The 23,112-nt window shown below is 43.9% G+C and overlaps 1 protein-coding gene across 1 annotated transcript; it reads left to right on the plus strand.

Annotated features, from left to right (window-relative positions):
* The first annotated feature begins 4,961 nt into the window (after positions 1-4,961).
* On the plus strand, positions 4,962-11,994 carry FAM216B (family with sequence similarity 216 member B). Its single transcript, XM_038761652.1, has 4 exons — positions 4,962-5,098; positions 6,238-6,340; positions 8,983-9,103; positions 11,686-11,994. Exons 1-4 carry the CDS (start codon positions 4,962-4,964, stop codon positions 11,907-11,909), a joined length of 585 nt encoding a protein of 194 aa, XP_038617580.1. The 3' UTR covers positions 11,910-11,994.
* Positions 11,995-23,112: the final 11,118 nt, after the last annotated feature.

Consider the following 23,112-nt stretch of genomic DNA (forward strand, 5'->3'; position numbering starts at 1 on the left):
TGTTATTATTATTGTTTGTTTGTCGGATTGGTTGGGCTTCATCTGTGGGATTCTTTCCTGCGTGTGTCTCTCATCAATTCTCCTCAGCTCCCCTTTTTAGATTGTAACCTCCCTGAATTAATTGCTGAATTAATTTGTTTATACCTTTCCCCCGTATTTCGTGTGGTGCTCCGCACAAAGAGCTTAACAAATGCAATAACTAACAATGACAGTACTGATGATGGGAAAGAACTCCATAAAGAAGTCTTTTCTTTGTGCAGGATTCTGGAGAAGAACTGTATGGAGCGTCTGTTTTTTGTCACCTCGGAGCTCAGGAGAGCACTCCAGAAAAGATGGGAGAATTTAGTTTACTGGATAGTCCAGAGTCTGAATGCGAAAGATTTTCCTAAATGAAATCCGATGGCGTTCACTGAAAGGCAAAGACCGCTAATGTCTTCAATTCACTAATTGAATTATCTATTCCTTCCTAGCAGCAGGAAGAACTGTTCCACCCAGCAGGCTACTGCACAAAGCCTAGACGTCCGCATTATAATTGTTTTATTCCATGGTGAGCTCTCCTGCAGTTTGCAGTAAAGAGCAATTTCCAGCTACCGCCCGTGTCTATGCGGCACGGATTGATTAATTCGATTAACTGGCAGTATTTCCCTCTAAATCTGTTTGGGTCCCAGCTGGGTTTCAGCATCTTCGTTTGTGATCCCGAAAATGCCTCTTCCCTTGAATGGGGTGATTCCAGGAAGGCATTTAAGCGCTTAGATGGCCCGGAAAGGAATAGGTAGGAGGGGGAGAATCGAAAGTGATCAGAGGAGGCTTCCTGGAGGAGGTGTGATTTCAGAAGGACTTTGCCGATGGGCAGGGCATCATCAGTAAGAGGTTGGCAGCGGGAGAGTTGAGAATGAGGTACAATCAATCAATCAACCAATCAATCGTATTTATTGAGCGCTTACTGTGTGCAGAGCACTGTACTAAGCGCTTGGGAAGTACAAGTCGGCAACACATAGGGACAGTCCCTACCCAACAGCGGGCTCACAGTTTACAACAGCGTTGGATAGCTTGAGAGGAATGAAGAATCCAATCTGGGGTGCGGTGGAGATGAGAGTGGATAAGAATCAATCAATTAGTAGTTTCTGATTGAAAACTGACGTGCAAATTAATCAAACAGTGGTGCTTCCTGTGTGCAGAATACCGAACTAAATGCTTGGGAATAAAGCACTGGACTGTTGGAAGTGTAAAAAAAAGTTACAGACATAATCCCTGCCCTTGAGCAATTTATAATAATAATAATAATAATAATAATAATAATAATAATGATGATGGTATTTGTTAAGAGCTTACTATGTGCAAAGCACTGTTCTAAGCGCTGGGGGATACAAGGTGATTAGGCTGTCCCACGGGGGGCTCACAGTCTTAAGCAGCGTGGCTCAGTGGAAAGAGCCAGGGCTTTGGAGTCAGAGTTCATGGGTTCGAATCCTGGCTCCACCAATTGTCAGCTGTGTGGCTTTGGGCAAGTCACTTAACTTCTCTGTGCCTAAGTTACAAAATGGGGATTAAGATTGTGAGCCCCCCGTGGGACAACCTGATCACCCTGTAACCTCCCCAGCGCTTAGAACAGTGCTTTGCACATAGTAAGTGCTTAATAAATGCCATTATTATTATTATTATTATTATTATTAATCCCCATTTTACAGATGAGGGAACTGAGGCACAGAGAAGTTAAGTGACTTGCCCAAAGTCATATAGCTTACAGTTGGCAGAGTCGGAATTTGAATCCATGGCCTCTGACTCCAAAGCCCATACTCTTTCCACTGAGCCACGTGGGGAAGATGGACATTTAAATAAATTAGAACTAGGGGAAGTAATAGATCTAAAAGATCTATAAATAAATGCTACGGGGCGGGCGGCGGTGTTTATGGGTATTAAAATTCTTAGGGAATAATAATAATGATGGCATTTATTAAGTGCTTACTATGTGCAAAGCACTGTTCTAAGCACTGGGGAGGTTACAAGGCGATCAGGTTGTCCCACGCGGGCTCACAGTCTTAACCCCCATCTTACAGATGGGGTAACTGAGGCCCAGAGAACTGAAGTGACTTGCCCAGAGTCACACAGCTGACACGGGGCAGAGCCGGGATTTGAACCCATGACCTCGGACTCCAAAGCCCGGGCTCTTTCCAGTGAGCCAGGCTGCTTCTCTTCAGGTGGTGCGCTGAAGTGCTGGGAAGGCGTTCGGTTACATCGAGTGGGGAAATTAAAAATTAATTGTGCAAGGCCTGAGACCCGAGTGAGACCCGAGCCCCTCTCGTCAGGATGATTTGGCGGCACGGTGTCGTATCCGCTTTTAAATCGGGTACAAGCTTGCTCGTTTTCTCACAGCGCCATGGGGCCGTTAGGACGCACCAGACTCCTCTCCGGTCCCGTCTGGACCTCACCGTCCAAGACGGAGGGAGAACAGCCCCTTCTGACTCATCAGGAGCAGGGAATGTGCCTGTTTATTGCTAGATTGTCCTCTTCCTAGTGCTTAGTACAGTGCTCTGCACGCAGTAAGCGCTCAATAAATATGACTGAATGAAAGGCCTGGAGGGGATCTGATCGCAGAAGGATTCGGAAGATGGGGAGAGCTGGGTTCTGTGAACTCTGAATGGAGATAGTTCTATTCACCTTACCTCCTTCCCCTCCCCATAGCACCTGTAATATATGTTTGTACGTATATATTAATAATAATAACAATAATAATGATGGCATTTCTTAAGCGCTTACTACGTGCAAAGCACTGTTCTAAGCGCTGGGGAATTTACAAGGTGATCAGGTTGTCCCACGTGGGGCTCACAGTCTTAATCCCCATTTTACAGAGGAAGTAACTGAGGGCCAGGGAAGTGAAGTGACTTGCCCAAAGTCACACAGCTGACAAGTGGTAGAGTCGGGATTTGAACCTCTGACCTCTGACTTCAAAGCCCGGGCTCTTTCCGCTGAGCCACGGCGCTTCCCTATATTACTCTGTTTATTTATTTTATTTGTACATATTTATTCTATTTATTTTATTTTGTTAATATGTTTTGTTTTGTTCTCTGTCCCCCCCTTCTAGACTGTGAGCCCACTGTTGGGTAGGGACCGTCTCTATATGTTGCCAACTTGGACTTCCCAAGCGCTTAGTACAGTGCTCTGCACACAGTAAGTGCTCAATAAATACGATTGAATGAATGAATGAATGAATTGCCTGGAGAGACAGAAACAAGGCACAGGGAATACGTTTGTTTGAAATGAAGACTGAAGTGAGAAGCAGTGTGGCTCAGTGGAAAGAGATGGAGTCAGAGGTCATGGGTTCAAATCCCAGCTCCACCACGTGTCAGCTGTGTGACTTTGGGCAAGTCACTTCACTTCTCTGGGTCTCAATTACCTCATCTGGAAAATGGGGATTAAGACTGCGAGCCTCCCGTGGGACAACCTGATCACCATGTAGCCTCCCCAGCACTTAGAACAGTGCTTTGCACATAGTAAGTGCTTAATAAATGCCATAATTATTATTGTTATTATTCCCAGCTGACTGACCCATGCGTTGGAGCAGGGAAAGATCGGTTTGAGGGAGCTGATTCAGTAACTTCACACTGATTCCTCATCTGCTCCTGATCTCATTCATTCATTCATTCAATTGTATTTATTGAGTGCTTACTGTGTGTAGAGCACTGTACTAAGCGCTTGGGAAGTTCAAGTTGGCAACACATAGAGAAGGTCCCTACCCAACAACGGGCTTACAGCACTGGGTTAACAAGATTCAGACCATGGCCTGCTTTCCGTTTCCCATTTTCCTGCCTTTTCTTGAAAAACTAAGCATCCCACACTGACTCCTACCAGAATCCTGACCCGGAGTCGGAGTCGAAGTAGGAGTAGCAGAAGTAGTAATAACAGTAGCATTTGAGTGTCTACTTGGTGTGAAAAACAAGTCCTCTTATCTTTTAAGAATGCAAAGAAGGAAGTGAAATGTAAACAGGGGCATTTAACTCTCAATCCACTCAAGAAATAGATATATGGGAAAGGCAGCTTTCACACAGGGCGGCAGAACTCTCCTGGCTTCTCAGCCCTTTTCATTTCCCATCACTTTTCTATTCTGTGGTATTTCAAAGCAAAAAGTGAGACCTCTATTTCTCCTAAAAGACCCCTCAGCTTCCCAAGCTTTCACACAGGGTGGCAGAACTCTCCTGGCTTCTCAACCCTTTTCATTTCCCATCACTTTTTTACTCTGTGGTATTTCAAAGCAACAAGTGAGACCTCTAGCTCTCCTAAAAGACCCCTCAGCTTCCCAAGCTTTCACACAGGGTGGCAGAACTCTCCTGGCTTCTCAGCCCTTTTCATTTCCCATCACTTTTTTACTCTGTGGTATTTCAAAGCAACAAGTTAGACCTCTATTTCTCCTAAAAGACCCCTCAGCTTCCCAAGCTTTCACACAGGGCGGCAGAACTCTCCTGGCTTCTCAGCCCTTTTCATTTCCCATCACTTTTTTACTCTGTGGTATTTCAAAGGAACAAGTGAGACCTCTATCACTCCTAAATGACCCCTCAGCTTCCCAAGCTTTCACACAGGGCGGCAGAACTCTCCTGGCTTCTCAGCCCTTTCCATTTCCCATCAATTTTTTACTCTGCGGCATTTGAAAGCAACAAGTGAGACCTCTATCTCTCCTGAAAGACGCCTCAGCTTCCCAAGCTCCGTCATGAAGAGGCAGCTAACTCCTGAATCCCAGCCGGCCTTCCCTTCTCCAAGAAACTGCCTTAGTTCAGGAGAACAAACTCTTGTGGACGAGATTTCTACAGAGAGAAGAAACACGAGCTCCCGAAAGCTAACACCCGGCCTGGAAAACCACGCACTGACCTTGGGGAAGAAAGTTTAAAAAAATAACTAAATAACTAAAAAGTGCAGGCAGAATTCACTTGAGATTCAGCCAGAATTTGAGAACATTTTGCTTCTGTCGTTCGATGTTGCTAGGATATCGGGTTGTCAACAGAATGAGCCTCCGCCGCATTAAGAATGAGAGAGAAACAGACCTAAGGTCCCGAAGAGAAGAAACCGAATTGTCCACAGATACCACTTTCTACAGAAGCTGTATTCTGGGGTAAGTCCATTCATTCATTCATTCATTCATTCAATCGTATTTATTGAGCGCTTACTGTGTGCAGAGCTCTGTACTAAGCGCTTGGGGAGTACAAGTTGGCAACATATAGAGACGATCCGTACCCAACAGCGGGCTCACAGTCTAGAAGGGGGAGACAGACAACAAAACAAAACATATAAACCAAATAAAATAAATAGAATAAATATGGACATAAGTCCATTTGAATAAACTTAACTGACTTTTAACGGCAACAATTTAATAAGCAAAAATGGCAGCCATCATTCTCTCAGCAGTAAATCATGGACTTTCGAAGTAATTTCCCTGAGAGCAGTGACTCCTTTATTCTGTAAGAAGGGAGAAGCGATCCTGACACACTTAAACTCCACTGTAAAAGAGAAGAAATGTGTGAAAACACCAGTTTTTTTTTTTTGCTATTGTTGAAACTGGGATGGTGTCTGGTGGGGGATGAGGGAAATCGTCCAGTACGGGCAATTACGTGAGTAAATACCGCATAGTCCTTCAATCGTATTTATTGAGCGCTTACTGGGTGCAGAGCACTGCACTAAGCGCTTGGGAAGTACAACTCGGCAACATATAGAGATGGTCCCTACCCAACAACCGGCTCACAGTCTAGAAAGGGGAGACAGACAACAAAACAAAACATGTGGATGGGTGTCAAGTCGTCAGAACAAATAGAATTAAAGCTAAATGCACATCACTAACAAAATAAATAGAATAGGAAATATATACAAGTAAAATAGAGTGATAAATCTGCATATTATGATTTCTCCTATGTGGCCGTTCTTCTGCACCTCCTCTGCACTTGGATCTATACTTCGTAATCATTTGATTTCACCCCACTTCCCACAGCTTTTTGGTAAATTCCCATTTCCCCTATTTGTAATTTATTTTAATGTCCATCTCTCCCTGTAGACAATAAGCTCCTTGTGGACAGGGAACACGTCTATCAATTCTAACACTTTTTTTCTCTCCCAAGGACAGTGCTCAGCACATAATAAGCACTCAATAAATACCACTGGTTGATTCATTTTATTTATATTTAGGCTTGCTCCTTCAATGGTTCTATAAATCAAGTCTTTTTTAACTGACTTGTTCTTTGTTTTCCATTGGATGGGCAGGAAGAAGATGAGAGAAAGTTGGAAAGAGCAAGGAGGGCTCCAAAGTTCTCCTCCCAAACAAATCTCTTCCCCGTCCTCTTCTTGGGAAGCCGCTTTACTGAAGGTAGAGGTCAAACTCGGTGGAATTTACCTTTCCTTGGTTTTTTTCGGGGGGGGGCCTTTTTAAGACCAGCATTGTCGGTAAAGGAGTAAACTAAGTTAATCCTCCCTAAGAAAAAGGAGGATGCAAAGTTTGAAGTAGGAGCAGGGTGGTTTAGTGGACAGAGCATGGGCCTGGGGGACAGAAAATCATGGGTTCTAATCCCAGCTCTGCCACTTGTCCGCTGTGTGGCCTTGGGCAAGTCACTTCAAATCTCTGAGCTATCCTCACCCCAAGGAAGGTCCTCAGGGTTTCCCACTGTTCCCCACTCTCACCAGTTCAGGCACCCCAAGAATCTCCTGGTAATTGGCATCAAGCAAAAATCCCTCACCCTCAGCTTCAAGGCTGTCCATCCCCTCACCCCCTCCTCCTTCACCTCCCTTCTGTCCTTCTCCAGCCCAGCCCGCACCCTCTGCTCCTCTTCTGCCGCCGCTAATCTCCTCACTGTTCCTCATTCTCGCCCGTCCCGCCATCGACCCCCGGCCCACGTCCTCCCCCTGGCCTGGAATTCCCTCCCTCCACAAATCCGCCAAACTAGCTCTCTTCCTCCCTTCAAAGCCCTACTGAGAGCTCACCTCCTCCATGAGGCCTTCCCCGACTGAGCCCCCTTTTTCCTCTCCTCCTCCCCATCGCCTCCCCCTCTATCCTACCTCTCCCCCTCCCCACAGCACTTGTATATATTTGTACAGATTTATTACTCTATTTATTTTACTTGTACACATTTACTACTCTATTTTATTAACAATGTGCCTATAACTATAATTCTATGTATTCTGACAGTTTAGACGCCTGTCTACATGTTTTGTTTTGTTGTCTGTCTCCCCCTTCTAGACTGTGAGCCCGTTGTTGGGTAGGGACCGTCTCAATTTGTTGCCGACTTGTACTTCCCAAGCGCTTAGTACAGTGCTCTGCACACAGTAAGAGAAGCAGCGTGGCTCAGTGGAAAGAGCCCGGGCTTTGGAGTCAGAGGTCATGGGTTCAAATCCCGGCTCTGCCAACTGTCAGCTGTGTGACTTTGGGCAAGTCACTTCACTTCTCTGGGCCTCAGTTACCTCATCTGGAAAACGGGGATTAAGACTGTGAGCCCCCTGTGGGACAACCTGATCACCTTGTAACCTCTCCAGTGTTTAGAACAGTGCTTTGCACATAGTAAGCGCTTAATAAATGTCATCATTATTATTATTATTAATAATAATAATAAATCCGATTGAATGTATGAATGAATGATACGCAGGGTCATGTCAACTATTTCCATTATTCATTCATTCATTCAATAGTATTTATTGAGCACTTACTGGGTGTAGAGCACTGTACTAAGCACTTGGGAAGGACAAATTGGCAACATATAGAGATGGTGCCTATTCATTCATTCATTCATTCATTCAATATTATCCTCTCCCAAGCATTTAGTACAGTGCTCTGCACCAAGTAAGCGCTCAGGAAATACCATTGCTTGACTGCGACCGTCCCACGTGTTTTAGATTTGGTGCCCCTAGAATGCACAGGACACTTCGGGGGGTCCCGGGTTTTGGAGGTGGCGTACGCCCCGAACCTAGTTCATTCATCTGGATTGTGTTTCGTCTCAGAAGGATGGGAGTTAACTTGAAAGTCACCACCACAGATCCAAGGAATAGCTAAGCATAAATGAGTTAACCTACTGTCTCCCCAAATTGGGCGAACGTAGATCAATCAATCAATCAATCAATCAATTGTATTTATTGAGCGCTTACTGTGTGCAGAGCACTGTACTAAGCACTTGGGAAGTACAAGTTGGCAACACATAGAGATGGTCCCTACCCAACCAGGCCTAGTAGTGAAAGATGGGAAATCAAATCCACTTTGCCTCCCGAGACCTCCATTTCACCTTCTCCGAAATGGGCCCGAAATCCTCAGTGAGGATCGTCACTGCTCTCCGCCCACCATGATGATAATTGCGGTGTTCATTAAGTGATTACTATGTCCCGAGCATGGAATTAAATACGAGTTAATCTGGTCTGACAGAATCCCCGTTCCACAGTCCGAGTGGGGAGAGAGAACGGGTATTGAATCGCCGTTTTGCAGATGAGGAAAATGTGCACGGAGAAGTTAAATGGCAGAGAAGTCAAGAGCTAGGTCTGCGACTCCCAATCCCACGTTGCACGGATTCCCACAAGAATCCCTTTGTTCATTTACCTTCCATCCCTCCTCTTTGGACCTTCTCCCTCCCTCCTATGAGCTCATTGTGCGCAGGGAACGTGTCCACCGACTCTTGTACTTCCCCAGCGCTCTGCACACAATTCAATAAATTTAATAAACATGATTGGTTGCTTTCCTGCCAACTGATGTAGGTTTGCTTATTCGTTCATTCAATCGTATTTACTGAGCGCTTACTGTGTGCAGAGCACTGTACTAGGCGCTGGGGAAGTACAAGTTGGCAACATCTAGAGACGGTCCCTACCCAACCACGGGCTCACATGAAAGCAAAGGGAAATAGGAAAGCAAAAAAAGCAAATAGCCCTATTGCTACCTATTTTAAAACACTCAAGAAGGCTGGTTTGTGAGACAATTGTGAGCCCAACGTATTTTCATATAATAAACCCAGACACTGGGATTCTTGGTTCTTCCAGGGCCTAAAGAGAGGGCAGCAAGCTTACCTCAGCAGTATCATGAGGATTTATGACAGTCAGCATTTGAGGGAAAATCTGCGCCAACAGTACGTCTTCAATCTCCAGAACCAGTGGAGACTGGGTAAGCGCCATTCCTCGACGGAAACGGGAAGCTGTAGGATGAAGGATGAAGCCAAGTTCAAGGGAGAGGGATGCAATAATAATAATAATAATGATAACTATTGTACTATTTTCAAGTTCTTATGTATGAAGCACTGTGATACATAAACTATAGTCAGATCCGACACAATTCCTGTCCCACCCGAGGTTCCCGGTCGAAGAGTGGGGCCAGATATTTATTCCCCATTTTACAGGCGAGCAAACTGAGGCATGCAGAAGTCCAGTGACTCGTCCAAGGGCACGGAGCAGGAAAATGACTGAGCAGGAATTAAAACCGGAATTCCCTGATGCCCAGAACTGGACACCCGGCCGCTTCGCATAAAAAATTGCTCGGAGAGTGTGAGCGCTGGGTTTCACTCCGCCCGGTTTGGAAAGGGCTGCTAGGGATGCGGAATTGAGGAATTGTGGAGGTTGGTTATTTATCTGTGAGGAGAAAGCTTCGGAGAACCAGCCAACGACAGGCTGCACTCAGAGAAGATGCAAGGCACCAGTTTATTTATATTTATAATATCCTAAAGCTCAAAAAAAATCAATTGTCATATATGCATATATGTTTGTACATATTTACTACTCTATTTTACTTGTACATATTTATTCTATTTATTTTATTTTGTTAATATGTTTTGCTTTGTTGTCTGTCTCCTCCCCTTCTAGACTGTGAGCCTGCTGTCGGGCAGGGACCGTCTCTATATGTTGCCAACTTGGACTTCCCAAGCGCTTAGTACAGTGCTCTGCACACAGTAAGCGCCGAGCGCTTAGTACAGTGCTCTGCACATAGTAAGCGCTCAATAAATACGACTGAATGAATGAATGAAAGGCAGGTGAGAAAAGAGACTTCCTTAGCTGATGTTTGTACTTTCAGGAGCCAGCCGGGTCGGGTGGGGTTTTGTGAATAACAATAATAATAATAATTTCGGTATTTGTTAAGCGCTTACTATGTGCAAAGCACTGTTCTAAGCGCTGGGGAGGATACAAGGTGATCAGGTTGGCCCATGTGGGGCTCACGGTCTTCATCCCCATTCTCCAGATGAGGGACCTGAGGAACAGGGAAGTGAAGAAAAGTCCACACCTGGAAGTCACGTTTCCCTAGCCGGCCTTCCTTCAATCGTATTTATTGAGCGCTTACTGTGTGCAGAGCGCTGTACTAAGCGCTTGGGAAGTACAGCTTGGCAACATATAGAGACAAGCCGCTTCCTAGAGGGGAGAACCTCAAGGGGGATGAGGCGGTGGTCCCTATTCCATAGGGAAGCAGCGTGGCTTAGTGGAAAGAGCAGCGGCTTGAGAGTCAGAGGTCGTGGGACCCAATCCCGGCTCTGCCACTGTGTGACTTCGGGCAAATCACTTGACTCCTCTGTGCCTCAGTGCCCTCATCTGTCAAATGGGGATTAAGACTGTGAGCCCCGCGTGGGACAACCTGCTTGCCTTGTATCTCCCCCAGCGCTTAGAACAGTCCTTGGCACATAGTAAGCGCTTAACAAATACTGTCATTATTATTAATAATGAGAATAATAATAACAGTGCACTGACCACAGTTTCACGGGACCAGAGGGGACGGCAGGGCTTCGCTCCAAGAACCCCATCACATTTTGTTCCTGTGTCATATACTTTCATTGGTACTAGTTATCATCATCAATCGTATTTATTGAGTGCTTACTATGTGCAGAGCACTGTACTAAGCGCTTGGGAAGTACAAATTGGCAACATATAGAGACAGTCCCTACCCAACAGTGGGCTCACAGTCTAAAAGGGGGGAGACAGAGAACAAAACCAAACATACTAACAAAATAAAATAAATAGAATAGATATATACAAGTAAAATAAATAGAGTAATAAATATGTACAAACATATATACATATATACAGGTGCTGTGGGGAAGGGAAGGAGGTAAGATGGGGGGATGGAGAGGGGGACGAGGGGGAGAGGAGTTATAAAAGATAACAATAATAATAATGTATCATCATATTATACATCAATCAATCAATCGTATTTATTGAGCGCTTACTGTGTGCACAGCACTGTACTAAGAGCTTGGGAAGTACAAGTTGGCAACATATAGAGATGGTCCCTACCCAACAGTGGGCTCACAGTCTAGAAGGGGGAGACAAAATATATTATAACAATATAATATATAATAGAACATATAAATACAAGAATATCATTATATTACATTAACATAATATATTATTATATTATAATAATTATAATAAAATAATAATAATATTATAATAATAGCATTTATTAAGCGCTTACTATGTGCCAAGGACTGTTCTAAGCGCTGGGGAGGTTACAAGGTGAACAGGTTGTCCCACGGGGGGGCTCACAGCCTTAACCCCCATTTTCCAGATGAGGCAACCGAGGCCCAGAGACGTGAAGCGACTTGCCCAAAGTCACACAGCTGGCAAGCGGCGGAGCCGGGATTCGAACCCGTGACCTCGGACTCCAAAGCCCGGGCTCTTTTCCACGGAGCCACGCTGCTTCTTTATGCCACGGTGGTTTGCGTATGCCTTCCTTTCCCTCCCATTTGTCCTCTCCTTTGACCTTAGGATACATTACCAAAGAGGAAGTTGTGAATCGCACGGTTTTCCTGGACCGCTCTCTCACACCTAAGAGGGGCCTCAGCAAGAAGGCGTCCTCCAATTCCCGAAAACCGCAGTCAGCGTTCCCAATTTGGACGTTTAAGAAGCCGGTGGCTGTTCAGGAGGGCGCGGATCACCGCTCCCCGGACTCCGGCAATGAGAAGACTCTAATGCCGGGTGGAAGAAAGTGAATTACACTTTGTAATTGTAATTTGTAATTGCCAATTTGTACTTCCCAAGCGCTCAGTACAGTGCTCTGCACATAGTAAGCGCTCAATAAATACGATTGATGATGATGATGATAATTACAGTCTTGTAGACTGTGAGCCCACTGTTGGGTAGGGACTATCTCTATATGTTGCCAACTTGGACTTCCCAAGCGCTTAGTACAGTGCTCTGCACACGGTAAGCACTCAATAAATACGATTGATTGATTGAATTAGCTCATACGGAAACCCACAGGATGGAGACCGGAAGAACCATCGTCATCATCAATCGTATTTATTGAGCGCTTCCTGTGTGCAGAGCACTGTACTAAGCGCTTGGGAAGTACAAGTTGGTAACATATAGAGACAGTCCCTACCCAGCAGTGGGCTCACAGTCTAAAAGGGGGAGACAGAGAACAAAACCAAACATACTAACAAAATCAAATAGAATAGATATGTACAAGAAAAATAAATAAATAGAGTAATAAATATGTACAAACATATATACAGGTGCTGTGGGGAAGGGAAGGAGGTAAGATGGGGGGGATGGAGAGGGGGACGAGGGGGAGAGGAAGGAAGGGGCTCAGTCTGGGAAGGCCTCCTGGAGGAGGTGAGCTCTCAGTAGGGCCTTGAAGGGACCACTAAAGGAACCACTAAACCAGCAGCACGGCCTAACGGAAAGAGCGTGGAGTTCTCATCTCAACGTTGCCGGTTGCCCTGTATAATAATAATGATAATAATAATGACGGTATTTGTTAAGCGCTTACTATGTGCCAAGCACCGGCCTAAGCGCTGGGGGAGATAGAAGGTAATCAGGTTGTCCCACGTGGGGCTCACAGGCTTCATCCCCTTTCTACAGGTGAGAAGCAGCGTGGCTCAGTGGGAAGAGCCAGCACCTGTATATATGTATATATGGTTGTACATATTTATTACTCTATTTATTTATTTATTTATTTATTTTACTTGTACATTTCTATCCTATTTATTTTACTTTGTTGGTATGTTTGGTTCTGTTCTCTGTCTCCCCCTTTTAGACTGTAAGCCCACTGTTGGGTAGGGACTGTCTCTATGTGTTGCCAATTTGTACTTCCCAAGCGCTTAGTACAGTGCTCTGCACATAGTAAGCGCTCAATAAATATGATTGATTGATTGATTGATTGATTGGAGTCTGAGGTCGTGGGTTCGAATCCCGGCTCCGCCACTTGTCAGCTGTGTGACTTTGGGCAAGTCACTTCACTTCTCTGGGCCTCAGTTCCCTCATCTGTAAAATAGGGATTAATTAAGACTGTGAGCCCCCCGTGGCAACCTGATCACCTTGTAACCTCTCCAGCGCTTAGAACAGTGCTTTGCACATAGTAAGCACTTAATAAATGCCAACATTATTATTATTATTATTACAGATGAGGTAACAGAGGCGTAGAGAAGTCAAGTGGCTGGCCCAAGGTCACACAGCAGAGAAGCGGCGGGGTCAGGATAATAATAATAATAATAATAATAATAATAATAATAATAATAATAATAATAATGGCATTTGTTAAGCGCTTACTATGTGCTTTGTTCTAAGCGCTGGGGAGGATACAGGGTGATCAGGTTGTCCCACCTGGGGCTCCCAGTCTTCATCCCCATTTGACCGATGAGGGAACTGAGGCCCAGAGAAGTGACGTGCCCACAGTCACACCGCTGACAATCGGCGCAGCCGGGATTTGAACCCATGACCTCGGACTCCCTTGCCACTAGTCCAGTCACTTAACTTCTCTCTGCCTCAGTTACCTCATCTGTAAAACTGGGATTAAGACCAGGAGGCCCAGGTGGGACAGGGACTGTGTCCAATCTGATTATTTTATATCAATCAATCGCATTTATTGAGCGCTTACTGTGTGCAGAGCACTGAACTAAGCGCTTGGGAAGTACAAGTTGGCAACATATAGAGACAGTCCCTACCCAACAGTGGGCTCACAGTCTTTTATATCTACCCCAGTGTTTAATACTGTGCCTGGCCCAAAGTAAGTGCATAACAGATGCCATTAAAAACACAAAAAATGAACAAACCACCTCCCCAGTGAGGATGATAATAATAATAAAGGTACTTGTTAAGTGCTAACTATGTGCCAAGCACTGTTCTAAGCGCTGGGGCAGATACAGCACTTAGGTAACCGTGTTAAACACAGTCCCTGTCCCACACGGGGCTCGCAGTCTTAAATACCCATTTTACTGATGAGGTAATTGAGACCTAGGGAAGTAATAGAAATAATAGAAACAAGGGTCTAACCATGTTACTCAATGACACATTTAATCGATCCATAAATCAACGGTATTTATTGAGCACTTAGTGTATGCTAAATCAATCAATCGATCAATCGTATTTATTGAGCACTTATTGTGTGCAGAGCACTGTACTAAGCGCTTGGGAAGTACAAGTTGGTAACATATAGAGACAGTCCCTACCCAGCAATGGGCTCACAGTCTAAACCCTGTACTAAGCACTTGGGACAGCGTAACGGATAGGGCAGAGGCCTGAGAATCAGAAAATCATGGGTTCTAATCCCCGGCTCTGCCACTTGTGTGCTGTGTGACCTTGGACAAGTCACTTCCCTTCACTGGGCCTTCATTCCCTCATTTGTAAAATGGGGATTGAGACCGTGAGCCCCACTGGAGCAGGGACTGTGTCCAACTCATCGACTCGGATCCACCCCAGCGCTTAGTACAGTGCCTGGCACATAATAAGCGCTGAACTCCTCCAGGAGGCCTTCCCAAACTGAGCCCCTTCCTTCCTCTCCCCCTCGTCCCCCTCTCCATCCCCCCATCTTACCTCCTTCCCTTCCCCACAGCACCTGTATATATGGTTGTACATATTTATTACTCTATTTATTTATTTATTTATTTATTTCACTTGTACATTTCTATCCTATTTATTTTATTTTGTTGGTATGTTTGGTTCTGTTCTCTGTCTCCCCCATTTAGCCTGTGAGCCCACTGTTGGGTAGGGACTGTCTCTATGTGTTGCCAATTTGTACTTCCCAAGTGCTTAGTACAGTGCTCTGCACATAGTAAGCGCTCAATAAATACGATTGATTGATTGATTGATTGAACGAATACCTCCATTATCATTATTAATTATGATTACGATACAACGGCAGCAGACACGTTCCTCCAAGAGGCTTACAGAGAAGCCGAGATCAAGATGTATCCGATCTCGGCAGCGTGGCTCGGGGGAAAGGGCCCAGGCTCTGGAGTCAGAGGTCATGGGTTCAAATCCCGGCTCCGCCACTTGTCAGCCGTGTGACTTTGGGCGAGTCACTTCACTTCCCTGGGCCTCAGTTCCCTCATCTGGAAAATGGGGATGAAGACCAGGAGCCCCCCCGTGGGACAGCCTGATCACCTTAGAACCTCTCCAGTGCTTAGAACAGAGCTTTGCACAGAGTAAGTGCTTAATAAATGCCAACATTATTATTACTATCTGGAATCTGCCGGGAATAATGAGAGGCCACCCGGGAAGGGCAGATAATTAAGACACAAAATCACTTCTTCCTACATATAAGAAGCAGCGAGAAGGGCAGATAATTAAGACATGAAATCACTTCTTCCTACATATAAGAAGCAGCGTGGCTCAGTGGAAAGAGCCCGGGCTTTGGAGTCAGAGGTCATGGGTTCAAATCCCGGCTCCACCACATGTCTGCTGCATGACCTTGGGTAAGTCACTTAACTTCTCTGGGCCTCAGTTACCTCATCTGGAAAATGGGGACTAAGACTGAGCCCCACGTGGGACAACCTGATCACCTTGTACCCTCCCCAGCGCTTAGAAAAGTGCTTTGCACATAGTAAACGCTTAATAAATGCTATTATTATGATTATTCTCTGAGCCTCAGTCCCCTCATCTGTAAAATGGGGATGATGACTGTGAGCCCCACGCAGGACAACCTGATAGCCTTGTATCCCCCCGGCGCTCAGAACAGTGCTTTGCACATAGTAAGCGCTTAACAAATGCCATTATTATTATTATTATTATTATTATTATTATTATTATTATTATATAAACTATGCATCGGGTTTCAGAAAAAAATAAAGACCTTGATAAGCAGGCTTGTGTTCTTCAATTGCAGTCTTTCAGAGATGCTCCAGGAGGAGCTGAAAGACAAATTTCCTGCTGGGAAGGGAAAACCTCGTCCTTCACACAATTCCATCCACCCAGGAAAACTTGTTTGGCTACAAGCGCGTTGCCTCGACACGGGGAAAGGAATCAGGAGAGCTGCTAAGCGCCACTGCGTCACACTCTGCTGGAACGGTGGCAGGAGAAGAAATACGCGTATACCTAAACTTCCCCGAACTAAGCACTGGGAAGAAAATTCCCAGATGCATTCATTCATTCAATCGTATTTATTGAGCGCTTACTGTGTGCAGAGCACGGGACGAAGCGCTTGGGAAGTACAAGCTGGCAACATATGGAGACGGTCACAGTCTAGAAGGGGGAGACAGACAACAAAACATATAAACCAAATAAAATAAATAGAATAAACATGTACAAGTAAAATAGAGTAATAAATATGTACAAACATATATACATATTCGGCACCTAGTAAGCGCTTAACGAATGCCAACATTCATTCATTCAATCGTATTTATTGAGCGCTTACTGTGTGCAGAGCACTGGACGAAGTGCTTGGGAAGTACAAGCTGGCAACATATAGAGACGGTCACAGTCTAGAAGGGGGAGACATTCATTCATTCATTCATTCAACAAAACATATAAACCAAATAAAATAAATAGAATAAACATGTACAAGTAAAATAGAGTAATAAATATGTCTAGAAGGGGGAGACAGACAACAAAACATATAAACCAAATAAAATAAATAGAATAAACATGTACAAGTAAAATAGAGTAATATGTACAAATATATATATATATTCGGCACCTAGTAAGTGCTTAACGAATACCAACATTCATTCACTCATTCATTCGTATTTATTGAGCGCTTACTGTGTGCAGAGCACTGGACGAAGCGCTTGGGAAGTACAAGCTGGCAACATATGGAGACGGTCACTGTCTAGAAGGGGGAGACAGACAACAAAACATATAAACCAAATAAAATGAATAGAATAAACATGTACAAGTAAAATAAATAGAGTAATAAATATGTACAAACATATATACATATTCGGCACCTAGTAAGCGCTTAACGAATACCAACATTCATTCATTCATTCAATCGTATTTATTGAGCGCGTACTGTGTGCAGAGGACTGGACGAAGCGCTTGGAAAGTACAAGCTGGCAACATATAGAGACGGTCACTGTCTAGAAGGGGGAGACAGACAACAAAACATATAAACCAAATAAAATAAATAGAATAAGCATGTACAAGTAAAATAGAGTAATAAATATGTACAAACATATATACATATTCAGTACCTAATAAGCGCTTAACGAATACCAATATTCATTCATTCATTCAATCGTATTTATTGAGCGCTTACTGTGTGCAAAGCACTGGACGAAGCGCTTGGGAAGTACAAGCCGGCAACATATAGAGACGGTCACTGTCTAGAAGGGGGAGACAGACAACAAAACGTATAAACCAAATAAAATAAATAGAATAAACATGTACAAGTAAAATAGAGTAATAAATATGTCTAGAAGGGGGAGACAGACAACAAAACATATAAACCAAATAAAATAAATAGAATAAATATGTACAAGTAAAATAGAGTAATAAATATGTACAAGCATATATACATATTCAGTACCTAGTAAGCGCTTAACGAATACCAATATTCATTCATTCAATAGTATTTATTGAGCGCTTACTGTGTGCAGAGCACTGGACGAAGCGCTTGGGAAGTACAAGCTGGCAACATATGGAGACGGTCACAGTCTAGAAGGGGGAGACAGACAACAAAACATATAAACCAAATAAAATAAATAGAATAAACATGTACAAGTAAAATAGAGTAATATGTACAAATATATATACATATTTGGCACCTAGTAAGTGCTTAACGAATACCAACATTCATTCATTCATTCAATCGTATTTATTGAGCGCTTACTGTGTGCAGAGCACTGGATGAAGCACTTGGGAAGTACAAGCTGGCAACATATAGAGACGGTCACAGTCTAGAAGGGGGAGACAGACAACAAAACATATAAACCAAATAAAATAAATAGAATAAACATGTACAAGTAAAATAGAGTAATAAATATGTCTAGAAGGGGGAGACAAACAACAAAACATATAAACCAAATAAAATGAATAGAATAAACATGTACAAGTAAAATAAATAGAGTAATAAATATGTACAAACATATATACATATTCGGCACCTAGTAAGCGCTTAACGAATACCAACATTCAATCATTCAATCGTATTTATTGAGCGCTTACTGTGTGCAGAGCACTGGACGAAGCGCTTGGGAAGTACAAGCTGGCAACATATAGAGATGGTCACTGTCTAGAAGGGGGAGACAGACAACAAAACATATAAACCAAATAAAATAAATAGAATAAACATGTACAAGTAAAATAGAGTAGTAAATATGTACAAACATATATATATATATTCGGCACCTAGTAAGTGCTTAACGAATACCAACATTCATTCATTCATTCAATCGTATTCATTGAGCGCTTACTGTATGCAGAGCACTGGACGAAGCTCTTGGGAAGTACAAGCTGGCAACATATAGAGATGGTCACTGTCTAGAAGGGGGAGACAGACAACAAAACGTATAAACCAAATAAAATAAATAGAATAAACATGTACAAGTAAAATAAATAGAGTAATAAATATGTACAAACATATATACATATTCGGCACCTAGTAAGCGCTTAACGAATACCAACATTCATTCATTCATTCAATCGTATTTATTGAGCGCTTACTGTGTGCAGAGCACTTTACTAAGCGCTTGGGAAGTACAAGCTGGCAACATATAGAGACGGTCACTGTCTAGAAGGGGGAGACAGACAACAGAACATATAAACCAAATAAAATAAAGAGAATAAACATGTACAAGTAAAATAGAGTAATAAATATGTCTAGAAGGGGGAGACAGACAACAAAACATATAAACCAAATAAAATAAATAGAATAAACATGCACAAGTAAAATAGAGTAATATGTACAAATATATATACATATTCGACACCTAGTAAGCGCTTAACGAATACCAACATTCATTCATTCATTCATTCGTATTTATTGAGCGCTTACTGTGTGCAGAGCACTGGACGAAGCGCTTGGGAAGTACAAGCTGGCAACATATAGAGACAGTCACAGTCTAGAAGGGGGAGACAGACAACAAAACATATAAACCAAATAAAATAAATAGAATAAACATGTACAAGTAAAATAGAGTAGTAAATATGTACAAACATATATACATATTCGGCACCTAGTAAGTGCTTAACGAATACCAACATTCATTCATTCATTCAATCGTATTCATTGAGCGCTTACTGTATGCAGAGCACTGTACTAAGCGCTTGGGAGGTACAAGCTGGCAACATATAGAGACGGTCCCTACCCAACAGCGGGCTCACAGTCAACATTAACCAAAGCCACCCTTATTACGGTTATTATTACGTCCTGACCTCTACGGGGAGGGTTCAAAATCTCAGATAAGGGAGCGCGAGTTTTGGCAACAGACACAAAAGGAAAGACAAAATACTTGAGAACGCAAAGATGTTAGCGTGGCTCAGTGGAAAGAGCCCGGGCTTTGGAGTCCGAGGTCATGGGTTCAAATCCCGGCTCTGCCCCTTGTCAGCTGTGTTACCTTGGGCAAGTCACTTAACTTCTCTGTGCCTCATTTACCTCACCTGGAAAATGGGGATTAATACTGTGAGCCCCACATGGGACAACGTGATCAGCTTGTAAAGTCCCCAGCGCTTAGGACAGTGCTTTGCACATAGTAAGCGCTTAATAAATGCCATCATTATTATTATTATTATTATAAAAGACGAGGCCAATGGTTCACAAAGATGGAAAATTAGAGAAATGTGGTTAACGGAGCAGATTCCCAGGCAGTAGGCAACTTCAGCAGATCAAGTGGAAAACCAGGCCATGCGGGGACCCCAGATTGTCACACCTTCCTGACATGCTACGACAGCCCGTAAACTCCCCAGGGCCCTCCCTCCTCATATCCGACACACAATTGCGTGTCTTGGACTCTCCGAAGCGCTTATCACAGTGCTCTGCACACAGTAAGCGGGCCAGCAGGTAGCCAGGCTCTGCACTTGCAGCTCAGAGTCACCCCAGCGTTGCCCCCCTGTTCGGAAAGGCTGGCAATCTTGCAATCGCTCAATAAATACGATTGATTGATTGATTGATTGTTGTCTGTCTCCCCCTTCTAGGCTGTGAGCCCGCTGTTGGGTAGGGACCGTTTCTAGATGTTGCCGACTTGTACTTCCCAAGCGCTTAGTCCAGTGCTCTGCACAACGTAAGCGCTCAATAAATACGATTGAATGAATGCAATTTCTATTTCGCAGCGACCCCGTAATCCTCGCCGAGGATCAACCTTCATCAGCGTGTCATAGAGCCAAGTCGAGAAAACCGCCGTGGATACCAGGGGATACGTTTTCCTGCCCGCAAGCAGTTTACACTTTAATGAGGGGGAAAAGCCTAGGGATATTTACCAACTCAATGATCAGAAGAAATAATAGACTGATTTATGCATACAGACGCAGGCGCTGCTGAAGGAGAGTATAACTAAATACACAGTTAAAGGCTTAAAGGTGGCTAACGGGTCGCTTTTATCGAGATGTTGGGAATTCCATCCCCCCATCTTACCTCCTTCCCTTCCCCACAGCACCTGTATATATGTATATAAGCCTGTACATATTTATTACTCTATTTATTTATTTATTTTACTTGAGCATATCTATTCTATTTATTTTATTTTGTTAGTCTGTTTGGTTTTGTTCTCTGTCTCCCCCTTTTAGACTGTGAGCCCACTGTTGGGTAGGGACTGTCTCTAGATGTTGCCATCTTGTCCTTCCCAAGCGCTTAGTACGGTGCTCTGCACACAGTAAGCGCTCAATAAATACGATTGATTGATTGATTGAATTCGGCAGAGAAGGAAAGAGGAGCATTAAAGCAGCCTGGAGACTTTCCTTGGAAGTGGAAAGCCTGGGAAGCTTGAGAGGAATCCGGAAACTTCCAATGCCGGAATGTTACAGCCAATTACCTTCATCTAGTGAAACGGTTTCGTTGCTTCAGACTCGGCACTAGGAGAGATTCATTTCCATCCTGCTGAAATCAGTAGGGTCTCGGTTTTCCCCTTCCGATCGCCTGCTATTTGATGAAGGCCACGGGGCCGTGTGCCTGTAAATCTGTGCACCTTTTCAATTAAGAGGGGTTGCTAATTGCACCCAAGCCGATGGAAGGAAATGATTCTATTGGGCTCACTGAGTCCTCTGTCCCGCGGCCGGTTACTTGCAACCGCAATTCCGACGTGGAAAACCGATGGTTCACGTCGTTTCTGGCTCAACACGGGGCCTTTCAGAGAAGCGGCGTGGCTCAGTGGAAAGAGCCCGGGCTTGGGAGTCGGAGGTCATGGGTTCAAACCCCGGCTCTGCCGATTGCCAGCTGTGTGACTCGGGGCAAGTCACGTCACTTCTCTGGGCCTCAGTTCCCTCTTCTGGAAAATGGGGATTAAGACTGTGAGCCCCCCATGGGACAACCTGATGACCTTGTATCCTCCCTGGTGCTTAGAACAGGGCTTTGCACACAGTAAGTACTTAATAAATGCCATTATTATTATTATTATTATTATTATTATTATTGTTATTATTATTTCAGCAGGCTCCATCTTCAGAGCTGAACCATTTAGACGGGTGGGATTCATTCATTCATTTCAGCTGTAGGTCAGGCAAGACTTCTTCAATGGAACAGAGCCAAAGAGCTGAAACATGACCAAGGATAACTGATTAGTTCTCTCTTTCTGGGGAGATTGATGTATCGGAGCGGGACGGCAGTTGGCTGACGGCCTGTTTCCAGGCAGGGAGTCCTCTAAGAGGGCCCACCTGCACCCAGAAAGGATTTTAAAGAATAATAATAATAATAACGGTACTCGTTAAGTGCTCAAGTGACTTGCCCAGGATCACCCAGCTGACAAGCGGCGGAGCCGGGATTTGAACCCATGACCTCTGACTCCAAAGCCCAGGCTCTTTCCACTGAGCCTCTCTACTCAAACCCGCACTGGTCTCGGTGACAGATTTGGTTCTGTAATTTTGGCTCGTCAGTTTGCCTTTCTGGCAGATTGAACGTAAATCCTCATTTTACGGACCGGTTTCTAAAAATCATCGTCTTTTCTCGGCAATTTAAGAATGAATACCAACAGAGCATGTTAATGGAGTCTCATGATGGAATCCCATCGAGCATGCCATATTGTTTCTGCGGCATATTTTATTGCTCCATTAGAACATGTGATGAGCACGTACTTATGAACCGTTATTAGTGCAATTGAATAGATCCTCTCCACTGAAAGGGAAATTTGTAGCAATACTCAATAGAGCTTAGCCAAAAAGATATTGCGATGGGTAAAGTTGAAAACAAGCGTCTATACATACCACGAGTCGTGGAACCGTTAATAAACTGACTCTCTGTATTAAAAATGTCTCTACAATTACACTTAGTTCGATGGGTAAAGTTGAAAACAAGAGTCTATACATACCACGAGTCGTGGAACTGTGAATAAACTAACTCTTTGTATTACAAATGTCTCGACAATTACACTTAGATAGTTCAACTTTCCTTTAAGACCTAAAATCCCCTCCCCACCCCTTCCGCTTTACCTCCTTCCCCTCCCCACGGCACCTGTATATATGTATATATTTTTGTATGGATTTATTCCTCTATTTATTTATTTTATGTGTACATATTTATTCTATTTATTTTATTTTGTTAATATGTTTGGTTTTGTTGTCTGTCTCCCCCTTCTAGACTGTGAGCCCGCTGTTGGGTAGGGACCGGCTCTAGATGTTGCCGACTTGGACTTCCCAAGCGCCTAGTACAGTGCTCTGCACACAGGATGCGCTCAATAAATATGACTGACTGAATGAATGAATGGATGAATGAATGAATGAAAAGGAAACATAATCTCCCCTTCACGCAGGCATTTCTCCTCCTGTCCTTGTTCACTAGCATGATTACCTGTTTTGTTGGAAAAGCCAAAGGAAGGCTAATGGCTC

The sequence above is a fragment of the Tachyglossus aculeatus genome, chromosome 20 (assembly GCF_015852505.1).
Source record: "Tachyglossus aculeatus isolate mTacAcu1 chromosome 20, mTacAcu1.pri, whole genome shotgun sequence".
In the NCBI taxonomy this organism is placed as follows: Eukaryota; Metazoa; Chordata; class Mammalia; order Monotremata; family Tachyglossidae; genus Tachyglossus; species Tachyglossus aculeatus.